Here is a 12114-nt window from a genome sequence, read left to right on the forward strand (position 1 = left end):
GCACGCGCTCGGACACACACGGCCACGTGTCGGCACGCGCTCGGACACACACACTTTAAGTGAATCCGTTTGGCTTCACCTTCTCTCAAGCCTCGTCCATTCAGAGCCCTCCCCTCCATTTCTGAGAACCTTCTATCTTCTCTCGAGACCCCCTGCAATGCTGGCTCTCCCCAGCAGCCTTCTTGGTTCCAAGTTCCAAGCAGGACAGGAGTTCTCAAATCCTCTGACTTCCCCTTTCTTCCTCATGATCTGAGTGATTTCTATCCACGTCTCCCCTCTCAAACAAGTCAGTGACCACCTTACGGCCACGTCACCTCGATATCTCCTCCTGCAAAGCATCTGGGTGTACCATATGCTGAGTAAACATCTGAAGAACTGAAATCAGCCCCCAAGGCACTTGTCAAAGGTTAACAGGAGGTTATCATATCCCTTACTTAACTGGATCCTTATAAGCCCTGGGAGGGAAAATCAGAGGACCCATCGCTCCCCTCCTAGGGCACAAATCTGGTCAAGTTGTGTCCAGTGTAATCTCTTCCACAGCTCCCTACTTCCCCTAGGAGAGGTTCTTCTGCCAGGAGGCCCCCAGGCTCTGCCCACCTCTCAGCCTCCTCTCTTCCCCAGCCTGCTGCAAAAGTGCAGCATCAGTTTACAGAAATGAACCAGGCTGAACCTGCACATCTCTAGGCCTTTCCTCCGCCCACTCTCCTTCAGACCCTCTCTTCACCTCCTCCTCCTCAGGCCTCTGCTTCTTGACCCCCAGGAGCCTCCCCCAGTCTGGGATAATGCCCTGATCTGTGCGTTCCCAGGCACAGATACTTTCCCCATCCCAGGACGGCCCCACGTGCAGGTCCTGGTCGATTTGCCTCACCGGGCTGGGGGCTTGACCAGCCCTTCCCCACAGGGCCTGCTCACGGAATGTACTCAGTACTTCTTCCATCAAACAGATGATGAACGGAGAAGTAGCTATGAGGTAGCAGGGTCTGGACCCCCCTAATTCCCAGTCCACACCCCCAGACTGCCTTTCCAAGTGCACGGGAGCAGACACCTCCCTGTCTGGGAGAGCACATTCCCGTCACACACACACACACACACACACACGTACACACGTACACACACATTCACCTGCGCGTTGCTCCTGGCACCAAGGAATCCCCAACTTCATCCAATCCATCCATCCATCAGGATGAGGGCCAGGGGAGCCCAGGCCTGCCACCCCCAGAGGCCACTCCCTCCAGCCTGGGGCCCCGGGGGCCACTTACTCATCATCACCCCCACAGAGTTTCAGCAGAGCCTTCTTGTAATCACCAGACGTGTCATTCTGGGGAGAAAGAGAGAGAGAGAGAAAGGTGACCTCACTCACCCCTGGGCTTCCCTCAGACAAGGAGGGGACGTTCTACAGAGCCCAAGATGGGGAAGGCTGAACACTTTTTCGTAGCTGCCCTGACTCTCCTCTGGTCTGGGGGTGGCTGAGACCGCCAAACAATGGTATGCTGGCAAATATTTAACAACCGGCTCTTGGGGGAAAAAAGTAAAAAAGCCCCGATTTGTAACATTTGGCAATCTCTGTGGTGTGAATACATCCAACCAGGGATACTTTCAAGCTACCAGAATGATTTCACTGAACGTGGAGCCAGTGCGAACCGGGCCCAGCACACCACTACCCCCGGATAATCCCCAGCCCGGCCCTCCCAAGTGACACAGTCCATGAAAATAGGGCTCCACGAGCAAAAACACCGGGAAATGCCAAACCCAAACAAATGGATGTAGCGTATTTTATACCCCTGTTTGAGCTTCATGAAGGATTTAACATATTAAAGGCTGTGAGAAGTTCTGAAGTTAACAAACTGGCTTGTCTTTACTTATACTAGTTTTTTCGAAACATTTCCCATGAACCATTTTTGCATGTAATACCTATAAAATTCCTCTTTGGAAACATAGTTCAGGGGACATAGCTGGAACTCATAAAGCTTTACCTCACCCACCCCAAAAAGAAAAAACCCAACTCTCTGTCTCTTGGCCAAGTGTCATGGGCTGGACACCCCAGTCATCACAAGTCACCTGGCCCGGGGCCAAGAGTTCTACCCCAACCGCCCTTGGGATGGAGTCCTCACCCTTAATTCAGCCTGCATGCCCTTCCTGACCCAGGCCGGCCTTCCTTTTGAGCTTCGTGACTCACAAGCGCCGCCAGACACTTACTTCTCCGTTGAATTGTCTCACATTCCCTGAATGTGCCATGAGACAGGGGCTCCTGGAATTCCCAAGAGACTCCCAGCTTTCCGGGACAGTTCTTTTCCCCTGGGAGTGGTTCCCAAGTCCTCTGCTCCTCTCTGTACCCTGTTAGCTCCGCTCACCTTGATCATGCTATACAGGGACTTCTCATACTTGGTCCGGAATATCTCCCGAATGTCAAGCATGTCCAGCTCACTACGGGAGACCATGATGCGGATCAGGGTGTTGTCCCGAGTCCCCAGGCCCTGGAAGACAAGTGGGTTAGGGGGACAGGAACTTGAGAGGAGGCCAGAGTGCTAACAGCCCCCAGCTGAGTTGGAAATACAATTTTTGTGACAAAACATTAAATTTAAGAATAAAAGAAACACAACATTGTCATTCCCCCAGAAGCTCCCCATGTGTCCCTCTTGCTTTGATTTCCTTCCTCCCCTCATACATCAGCCCATCCTTGGTTTCCCTTGTAATTTTATCATAACTTTGTAACTCTAAGCATAGATTGTTTACGTCTGCATATCTTGGAATGCTGTGAACACTCCACTTCGCATTTATTTCTCCTGCTACTCCGGATGGACATTGCGTTGTTTCTAAATTTTTCCTAACACAGATAACACTGCCACATTCTTAGGAACGCATGCACACAGGAACCTTCTCTCCCGGGCTGAGCTGCCTGACCTCCCTCTGGAAGACAGTGAATGGGCCATAGTTCCCTTGCCCTTGTGGGATGGGCAACCAGGGCCAGGAAGGTCTGAGCTCCCGGGCCTTGGATCTGTGGCCTCTGCATTCATGTACTATCATGAATGCAGATGTATGGAACTATCATCAGTTTCCATGTGTCCTGTGTGCAAAAGAGTGGGAATCACTGTTCTCAAGTATACATCCAGAGTAGAATCGCCGGGTCACAGGGATAAACATCACGAGCCTTAGTAGACAATGACAAGTATCTTCCAAAGTGGTGTAATCTACATACACTGTACAGAAACATTCTGGTCAATTAATATTTTTGAAATGTGTGGGTTTCCAGCCCATCTGGCTGGATGAATCAAGCGCAGGCTGTCATAACACTTGGTGATCAATCCTGAGGTTGGAGCAGGTATTTGGGGGGGCAGGTGTGAGACCAGAAAGCATCCCAGGCTCGGGAGCTCACCTGGGAAAAGGGCCATCCCTCTCTCCTGCGGCCAATCCCGAGGGCTCTCTTTGGCCAGTGAGTGGGCCCTACAGACTTGTCAGAGCGTCTCTACAGTCCCGTGGGGATAGGCAGAGACCCCCTCCCACAAGCTCATTCCCACTGACCCTACCACACACCTTCATGGCTTTGAAGAGCCTTTCCGCAAAATACTCTGGGGTGCTCCGGATACACTTTACTGAGAAGAGGGAAAAAGAGGTAGAGTTATTCTGGCTGCCTCAGAATGGGTTGGGGTGGCCTGACCCCTTCTTTATCTTTACCTCTTGGGGAGCACCAAGTGCAAACCAAGGAAGAACCCAGGCTTCTGATAACCCGAGGCCCCACCCCCTTTTAACACAAACCCAGAGCATAAAGAAATCAGGAACCGGGCTGCTGAAATGTGGGTTGTGCATCTTAAAGACCCACTTCACCTTTCTAGTCCTCTGGGGGGTTTGCGGAACGGGGCCGGGTGGGGGGTAGCGTCTGGGGCGGAGCTGGGAGAGGTGCTTCTTTAGATCCTGCTGCAGCAGAAAGTGCTGGCAGCTACGCACTCTGGATCCTGCTGGCAGAGCAAGCCAGAACCTGACTGCTTGAAACAGAGTTGGGAGCGGGACAGCTCTGGGCAGGAGGATGAGGCTGGGGATACAGCTCTCCCCCACAGAACACACATACAACCCAGCCCAGACTCAGACACACTGATTCTTGCAATGTCCAGCTTCTAAGGGCCTTGGGGTCAGGCAGTCCCTCACCCCTGCCCCCATTTATCAGATGAGGGAGCTGAAGCCCAGTGAGGACAGGGGACTTGCTCCAAGTCAACAGCGGATTTGGGAGAAGCCCTGAATTTGCGTCTTGACTCCACCACTGGCTAGTCAGCTCCTGGCAAGCCCCGTGCCCGGGACACCCCCAAGTCATGACAGAACTACCCCTTGGCAAGTGACACAGCCTCTGTGAGATGTGGTTTCCTCATCTGTGAAATGGAGATCATGCCCCCCCCCGCCCAGGGCTTTTTTAAAGATTAAACACCCCACGCAGCACCCAGCACACGGTACGTGTTCTACACAAGCCTGCTCTCCTTCTGGTTCTTTCCCCGAGCTCGGGCTCACAGCTCTACCTCGCCCTACCACATACACCTGGGGAGGAAGTGGTGGGAAGTCAGTACCTGAGCCTCCACTCTGCCCCCCTGACCAACCTGCAGAATTCACTGCCTCCTGCTGCCAGATCATATAGTCCCCCTTTCCCATTCTTGGCCTCTTGTTCCTGGGCCAGAATCCCAGAATCCCTCGAATGCCCCTGGGAATGCAAGGTCAGGACGTACCCACAGCCAGCATCAGCTTCTCAAAGTCCCCGGACAGCTCCCCTCGGATGCTGGCTTCGATCGGCTTCCCCATGGTCTTCAGATACTCATCAAACACTAAGTCAGAAAGACAGGGATGTTGAGGGTGTCCCAGAACGCAGGAGAAACCAGGACCTCAGAAGGGGAGGCCAGGACCAGGGCACCCAGCATGAAGGTAGCGTCGATCTTTGGGGAGCTAGCTGGCAGGGAGGTCATGCACACCACCAGCCACCGTGCACTCAAGCCGGGTATGATGTGAGGGACTCTGTGTACCTCACACTCCAACAGGAAGACAGGACTGGTACTGAGATGGGAAGGTAGAGCATCCTGTCAATGACTTTGCTGAGGGACTACACAAACCACCATCTAATAAAATCAGGACTAGTACTTGCATTGTAGATGAAGTAACTATCCTGCTCTATTAGTAGAAAAGGAAGGAAGAATGGAATTCTTGGCACAACCCCCAAGGGAGCAGCTGTAGGTCTTTCTTCTCTGGAACTTACCCAACCGAAGATGCTGTTTGCTGCGATTTCCCAAAATGTAAATGAACTGAGCTTCATCTGTTCCCCATTTCAGTTCCCCTGCCTCGTACAGGTCCTGAAGGGGAAGAGAAAGGACTTCATTGAAAGGAGACAGAACTTGCTGGCCAAGCTAATCAACTGCTGCTGGATCCCTGAACATACAAGTAACTGGTAGCCTCAGGACCTTTGCATACACCTGTATACCTTCCTTTCTTTTTGGGGAAACTCCTACTCAACCTTCAAGGCCCAGATTAAATGTCCCATTTGTTCCTGAAGTACTTCTTGATATCCCCAAAGCAGAGTTCGCTTTCTTCTCCTCCTTCCCTCTTCTAGGCTCCTATAGTTTTTTGCTTCTTTATTGCTTGCTCCACTGTATATTATAATGACTTTATGTGCCTGGCTCCCCACTATGGCATGGGCTCCTCAAAGACAGGGACTCTGTCTTAGCCTTCTCTGTATCTACCCCTGCAGTATCACGGGCACAAAGTGGGGCTCAAAACACCTGGAATGTAATGATATATCCCAGAGAAGGTGTGTACGATGAATCTATGCCTATCTCTCCCAGTACTGTCTGATTTTGTTCATTAGTGATTCCCCAGTGCTTGGCAGAGTGCCCAGCACATAGTAGGTATTCAGTACATATTAATTAACTGAATGAATAAAGGAACAAATGACAAAAGCTCCAAAATATAGCTCACCAACTTTATATATGTTGTGTACCTTTGAAAAACAATTTAAGTCCTTCTTCAACAAAGCACTGTATAAAATGCTGGCCATGAGTCAGTTATTTCTGGTATTTGATGCAAATTACTCGGCACCCAGCCCTTCCCCGGCACCCAGCCCTTCCCTGGATCCCCAAGCTCCCCGCTCTCGGGGCTCCCTTGCTGTGCCCCAAGAGCCCTTGGTCAGTGCTGGTTTACCTGGACATCCTGTTGTACCAAGTCCTCGCTCACCACATCATCCTCCTCCCTGGTTCCCTGGGCAGAGACACAGGGACACAGGGTTCAAACCAGAGCCGGGCGGGGGGGGGAGGGGCGAGGGGGGGGCGAGGCCTGGATACCAGGGGTGGAGACTGTGAAGGTAGAGAAAGTGTGGTGGCCCAGACGTATCCTGGAGCAGTGACTTCAGCTGCCACTGCATCAAGACCGAAGCATCTATTTTGCGGGGAATCATAGGGTCCCTCTCATTGGCTTTTCCCTTCATCCTCAGAATTGGGACCAAAGAGGGGAGTCCTGGTAATGACCAAGGTCCCTCCAGGAGCCCCATCCCAGAGCAAGCCAGAGCCTGTACTGAGAACAGGACCCCGCACAAGTCCCCGTATGGCTCACGATGCCCGCCAACTATGATTACCGCAGGGCTAAAAAGTCTGCACATTTGCGTTCTACCGGGGGTTCCCAGACCTTAACCTAGAGAACTCACCAGGGAGGATCTGAGACTTGGGCCCTGAGATCTGAGCTCACAAGCACTGAAAGCACCAAATCCTACTGGTATTTCTGCCGTCCCACCCAGGCCCTGTGCCCCATCCGACAAAGAACAGAACTCGTAGGGGACGGGGCCAGCCCTAGCGGGCATCGTGCTTCCGTGGGCACGGGCATGCTTCTCTCCTCCTGCCCCTGGACTGGGCATCTCAGGATCTCAGAGCCCCTGGTTCTCCTGAGGACTGAGCTTCAGAAGACAGAGCCCGCACATTTATAGTGCATGCTGCGGCACTGCCCATCTGGTGTTAGATGTTGAGAAGGAACTGGAACTCTCCAGAACAAACAGCTTTGCACTTGGGGGCAAAGGTCACACTTTCCCATTCCTGATGTTTCTGGTAATTCCCCAGCTGCTTAATATGGGATATGGACTGCTATGGCAATGGAGAAAAAGACCTGGGGGCAGCTGGGGTACGCTGTGTATGGGAGGGGAGCAAGTGAAAGAAACAAAGAAGTGGCTTAATTTCTATATAAAGCTTCTGACAAGTGTCGGCTTGAAACTGCTCGATGCCTGAGGTCAATGCCAGAGACTTCCGGGGAGCCAGGCAGGTGAAGGGGAAGCTGCAGGGGTGCGGGGAAATGACGTTTTCCAGCCCCCTGCAGCCATTCAAAATTCAGGCCTGCCAGTGCCAGAACTTCCCATGGTTCTAAAGCACCTAGAAATCTGGCTTTTGAGCAAAAACTCCCTATTTTTAAATGTTAGCAACTAACTCAGAGTATTTTTTTAAAAACACATTGTGTAGAAAACCAAGGGGGAAAAAACCAGCTTGGCAGATGGAAGCCAGTCTGCAGCCTCTTCATGGTCCTTTTTCATGTCTCTGCGGGTGGGAGGGAGGAGCGGCGGGGCTTGGCTGTAGGAGATGCAGCGCAGGAAGCCCCAGAAATGCCACATCCCTGCTGGTGACTCGTGGGCCATGCCGGCTGGGGAAGCAAAGGCAGGAGGGAGGCCTGGAGAGCAGGGGGAGCGGTGGGGGTGAAGAGAGGACGGAGGTCACAGGCGGGGATTTTCCCGGGGAACAAAAGTGGAGGGATGTGTGCAACGGGAAATGCAGGTCACCTGCCTGTGCAAACCAGGGGTGGCCCAGCAGACCCCTGGGTGCTCGGATTCTACACCCAGGTGAGAGAGAGAAACCATCTCAGGTTCGAAGATAAATGGGCAGTTGGGGAGTGGCCACGGCTTATGGGGACTTTATACCTGAGGAGCCACCAGGTAACCCCTCACAGGCTACGCTGTCTGCGGCAAGAGGAAGAAGGGGCCTCCAGCCCTCTGCCCGCGCTCTGGTAGAGAGCTTCTGGGAGGGCCCCAACGTGGACCAACCTGGAGCAGGACCACGAGCATCTTCTGGAAGTGGCCAGAGGTGTCGCCAATGATGTCAGCCTCCAGGTCTCGCTCATAGGCTGCAGGGAAGGAACAGAAGTTCTAGTCCCATCCCCGTGAGACCTCGGGGACCCAGGATAAAGGTCCCTGCTGCCCCCTATATGATCCCAGCACCCAGTCTCTGGGCTGGTCATGGAAAGACCCAGGGGGTACCTCCACAGGTTTCTGCACGGACCCCTGACACACTGAGATGCAATCTGTCCACTTCCTCTATCCTCACTTGTGCCATCCTACTCCAGATACCGTGGTCGACAACCTGGACGGTGGCTACAGCCTTCTAACTGTTTCCCCTGCTTCTGCTCCGCCCCCCTCTCCAATCCACAGCAACAAGGGTGACTCGTAATGCCCTCCCTGATCACAGGCTCCCTGGCTTCCTGCTGGCCTTGGAATCAAACATCGCCTCTTTCTCTTGGCCTGCAAGGCCCTGTGTGACCCTGCCCTGCCCTCTACCACTCTGGCCTCACACTAGCTACCAGGCTCATTTCCGCCCCAGGGCATTTGGGCTTGCCATTCCCGCTGCCAGTATCTTCTCGCCACTCCTTACACAGCTGGCTCCTTCTCATTCCCTCCCAAGACACGCTTTCTCTGACCGCTTGTCTGGAGCAGGTCCACCCGAATTAAAGTCTGATTTTGTTACTTTATCGTATAACAATGTGTCATCATCGTGTTTACCTGTGTGTCGTCTGTATCCCTTGTTAACTCATTAATCTGTAAGTTCTAGGAGGCAGGGACTACATGGGTTCTGCCCACCACCATATCCTGAGAAACTAGCACATTGCTGCACAGAGCTGCTATTTCTGACATGGAGAAACGATGGACAGATCAGAGGACAAGAGGAAAGAAGGTGGATGGATAATCTTAGGGTCCCCACCCTTGCAATTACCCTCATTTCATATCTAAGTCCTGAGTGGCGCCCCCTGCCCATCTCACCATCTTTGTATGCTGCCACGAGCTGGTGGATCTGCTCATTGGTCCGAGAAGCCAAGATCTCAATGAGACACTTCTCATCAGTGCCGATGCCCTGGGGGAACAGAAGAGACGTCGGAGTCAGGCTGGGCTGGGAGGCCACCGCCAGCCATGGGCTGGGTTCCTGGAGTGGCCAGAGCTATGACACCCCCAACACTCAGGGTGCTCCTACCACAGCTTGCAGGCAGCAGACCGGAGCCACTGCCCTGAGAATCAAAAGACATAGGTTCTAGTCCTGCCTCTGCCAGCAGCTTGTTTTGTGACCTCTCACTTAGAAACGTTGTCTTTCTGGGCCCCCGTTTTCTCATCTGTAAAATGGAAAGGCTGCCGGTGGCTCTGCCCAACTCACAAGGACATGGAGAAGGCAACCTCTCGCATCGCGAAACTTACCAATATGTCAAGTAAATCCACGCTGAATAGCTCATCTGAGGCAAAGTTCACAGCACTTTACACATTGTAAAGTGCAGGTACACTTGAGGGCTTTGATCCCTCCCTGCCTGCTAGGGAGCCACCCTCTCCTTCAACCAGACCGAGCCGCACTTCTGTCCCGGACACACCTCCACCACCTCTCCTGACCTCTTACTCAGCCTGGAATGACCTTCCCACTCTGATCAACCAAATCCTCCCTGGAGCTTCTGGGCCCAACCTGATCTCTCATCTTCTGTGACACCCTCTTAAGCCACCCTCCTGCCCTCCTTTAGTATGCCCTTGGCCTTGGGGTGTCGGGCAGTTTGTCTTTATGGCCCTGTATCCTGCTTCCTCAGGGCTGTAGGCTGCCGTGGTGGAGTCTAGGCCAAGGGCCCCCTTTATGAGGTCTGTCTCACACCAACATCTGTCCCACATCTGGCCATCTGGAGACTGTGGCACCCCTCTGGGACAGGGTTTGAGCAAGCTGCCTCTTACATTAGGGCACCTTGCTGGCGGGCGCAGGGCTCAGTGAGTACTTGCTGCAGAGACCAGAATCTTCCCATTCATCACACCCCCACTCCCAACACACACACAGATCCACACTTCTTACCGAGATGGCGTCTTTAATTTCTTTGGCATCACAATAGGAAAGTGGCCTCATGAGACCCACAATCAGTCGTTCAAACTTTCCTGTCAGCTCATACTTCAAGTCAGCAAGGAGGTCCTAGGTCAGGGGTTGGGGGGGGAGGGAGGGAGGGAGAAGATGGAGGAGGGAGGGGTGGAGTGCTTATAAGAACTGCATTTAATGAGCACCTACTCTGTAAGGCACCAGGCTAAGTAAGCCCCTGGAACTGTCACTCTGGGAGGTATGGGCTCTCATCAACCCTAAGAAACGGGTGTAGAGACGTCAGGTGACTTGCCCAAAGTCACGCAGCGAGCAAATGATGGTGCAGGATCCAAGCCCATGGCACCGTGCCTCTCCCCCAGCACTGTGTGTTCGCTTGTTTACTGGGTGTCTCTCCCACTGTTGTGAGTCCACAGCGCTGACGCCTCACAGGTCTTGTCACCTGCGTGCGCCAACACCTAGCCCAGCGCCCAAGCACAGAGCAAGTGCTGTAGAATTATCTGTGGCAGAATGGGGCCTGACTAAAGAGCAGAGCAGAAGGAGCGCAGAATTGTCAGCACGGAGGCTGAGCTGGAATACAACAAACACACAGGCGAGTGAGACCAGCCCCCAGCACCACCCCACCCGTGGTTGCCACGGTTACCTTTCCGTAGAGGGACTTGTAACTCTGGCAGATCTCCTGCCTCTGCCTGTTGCTCCGAGAAGTGATGAGCTCCAGTATGGCCTCCTTGTCACTGCCTGGAAGACGGGAGGGCACCGGTGACCCCCCCAACCTGCCTCCAGGAAGCCCACCAGGGCTGCTCCCCACAGACCTCAGCACCAGCCTTTTGTTCATCAGGCAGTGGTGTCGGTGGCGGAGGATCTATGGGGACCTGTCAAGCCCCTACTGAGAAGGATCATAGCATCCACAGTATTTGTGCTCAGAGGGCCTGTAACCCAGCCCCTCATCAGACACATAAGGAAACTGAGGCCCAGAGAGGAGCAAGGACTCATCCAAGCTTTCACAATGAGACCTGGCTTAGAAAAACCCAGGTATCCTAACACCCAAGTCAGGGTTCTTTCAACAACAAGAAAATAAAAGAGAATAATCAGCACCAAGTTCGGGGTAGTGGTTACTCCCAAGAGGAAAGCCGGGCCTGACGCTTCAGGAGGGGACCCACCAAGGAGGTTTCAACTCTATGAGGAAGCAAGTGTTATTTCTCAAGTTGGGTGGCAGGTCTGTGGGGGAAGCTTCTATTATTCCCTAGACCTTTGGGCTGGTCTGGAATATTTCATTATAAAATGATGAAAAATAATAAAAAGAGGTGACAAAAGAATGAATGAGCACATCTCAACACTTCCCCCCCACCCTCACCCCCAGAAGGGCTCTGGGCTGAGCCCACATGTGGGAACACCCCCCAGCTCCAGTAAGTCCTGCTCCCTTTCCTAGGGCCTCACTGCCGGTGGCCGAGCACCCACCAAAGCCCTTCATGGCGGTATACAGGGCCTCGGCATCCTGGCTGGGGTCAAAGCCTGGGAAGTCATGAATGGAGCCACGGTACTTGGCACCCTGTGGAGAGACAAAGCAGAAGGTAAGCTGCTGACCTTAGCCTTAAACGGGGCTCCCAGCCCCAACCCCAGATCACACTCTCAACCCTAGCCATAGGCAGAGTCTAGACTGCGTTCCCTTCCCCGAAAATTAAGCCCTGACTACAGAAAGCCCAGGCAAGGGTAGGGACGACTCTCCCTGTACCTCCTGCCACGGCCTGCCCCAAGGACTGTGCCCTTTCCCTGCGGGACGGTGGCTCTGTCCAGCCCACAGCACTGCACAACCTTCCTAGGACCTGGGAGAGAGGAAAAAGCCAGGCTGAGTGCAAGGGGTAGAAATGATCCCTGCAAGAGTAACAAGAGCTGGGACGCCTGGGTGGCTCAGTCGGTTAAGCGTCTGCCTTCGGCTCCGGTCCTGATCCCAGGGTCCTGGGATCGAGTCCCGCATCGGGCTCCCTGCTCTGCAGGGAGCCTGCTTCTCCCCCTGCCT

At 53.5% G+C, this 12114-nt stretch overlaps 1 protein-coding gene across 2 annotated transcripts in view; it reads right to left on the reverse strand.

Annotated features, from left to right (window-relative positions):
• LOC118006675 (annexin A6) overlaps positions 1–12114 on the reverse strand; it is a 45670-nt gene that overhangs the window by 20451 nt on the left and 13105 nt on the right. For both annotated transcript variants that reach the window (XM_034999413.1, XM_034999412.1), the window contains exons 3-13: positions 11556–11646; positions 10741–10835; positions 10083–10196; positions 9029–9119; positions 8039–8118; positions 6166–6222; positions 5228–5321; positions 4707–4802; positions 3532–3590; positions 2352–2474; positions 1260–1318 (exon numbers count right to left, since the gene is read on the reverse strand). In XM_034999413.1, coding sequence (XP_034855304.1) covers positions 1260–1318; positions 2352–2474; positions 3532–3590; positions 4707–4802; positions 5228–5321; positions 6166–6222; positions 8039–8118; positions 9029–9119; positions 10083–10196; positions 10741–10835; positions 11556–11646 — 959 coding nt within the window. The remainder of the gene's footprint in view (positions 1–1259; positions 1319–2351; positions 2475–3531; positions 3591–4706; positions 4803–5227; positions 5322–6165; positions 6223–8038; positions 8119–9028; positions 9120–10082; positions 10197–10740; positions 10836–11555; positions 11647–12114) is intronic.

This window comes from Mirounga leonina, unplaced genomic scaffold (assembly GCF_011800145.1).
Source record: "Mirounga leonina isolate KUSES-001 unplaced genomic scaffold, KU_Mleo_1.0 Mir_98, whole genome shotgun sequence".
Taxonomy (NCBI): domain Eukaryota; kingdom Metazoa; phylum Chordata; class Mammalia; order Carnivora; family Phocidae; genus Mirounga; species Mirounga leonina.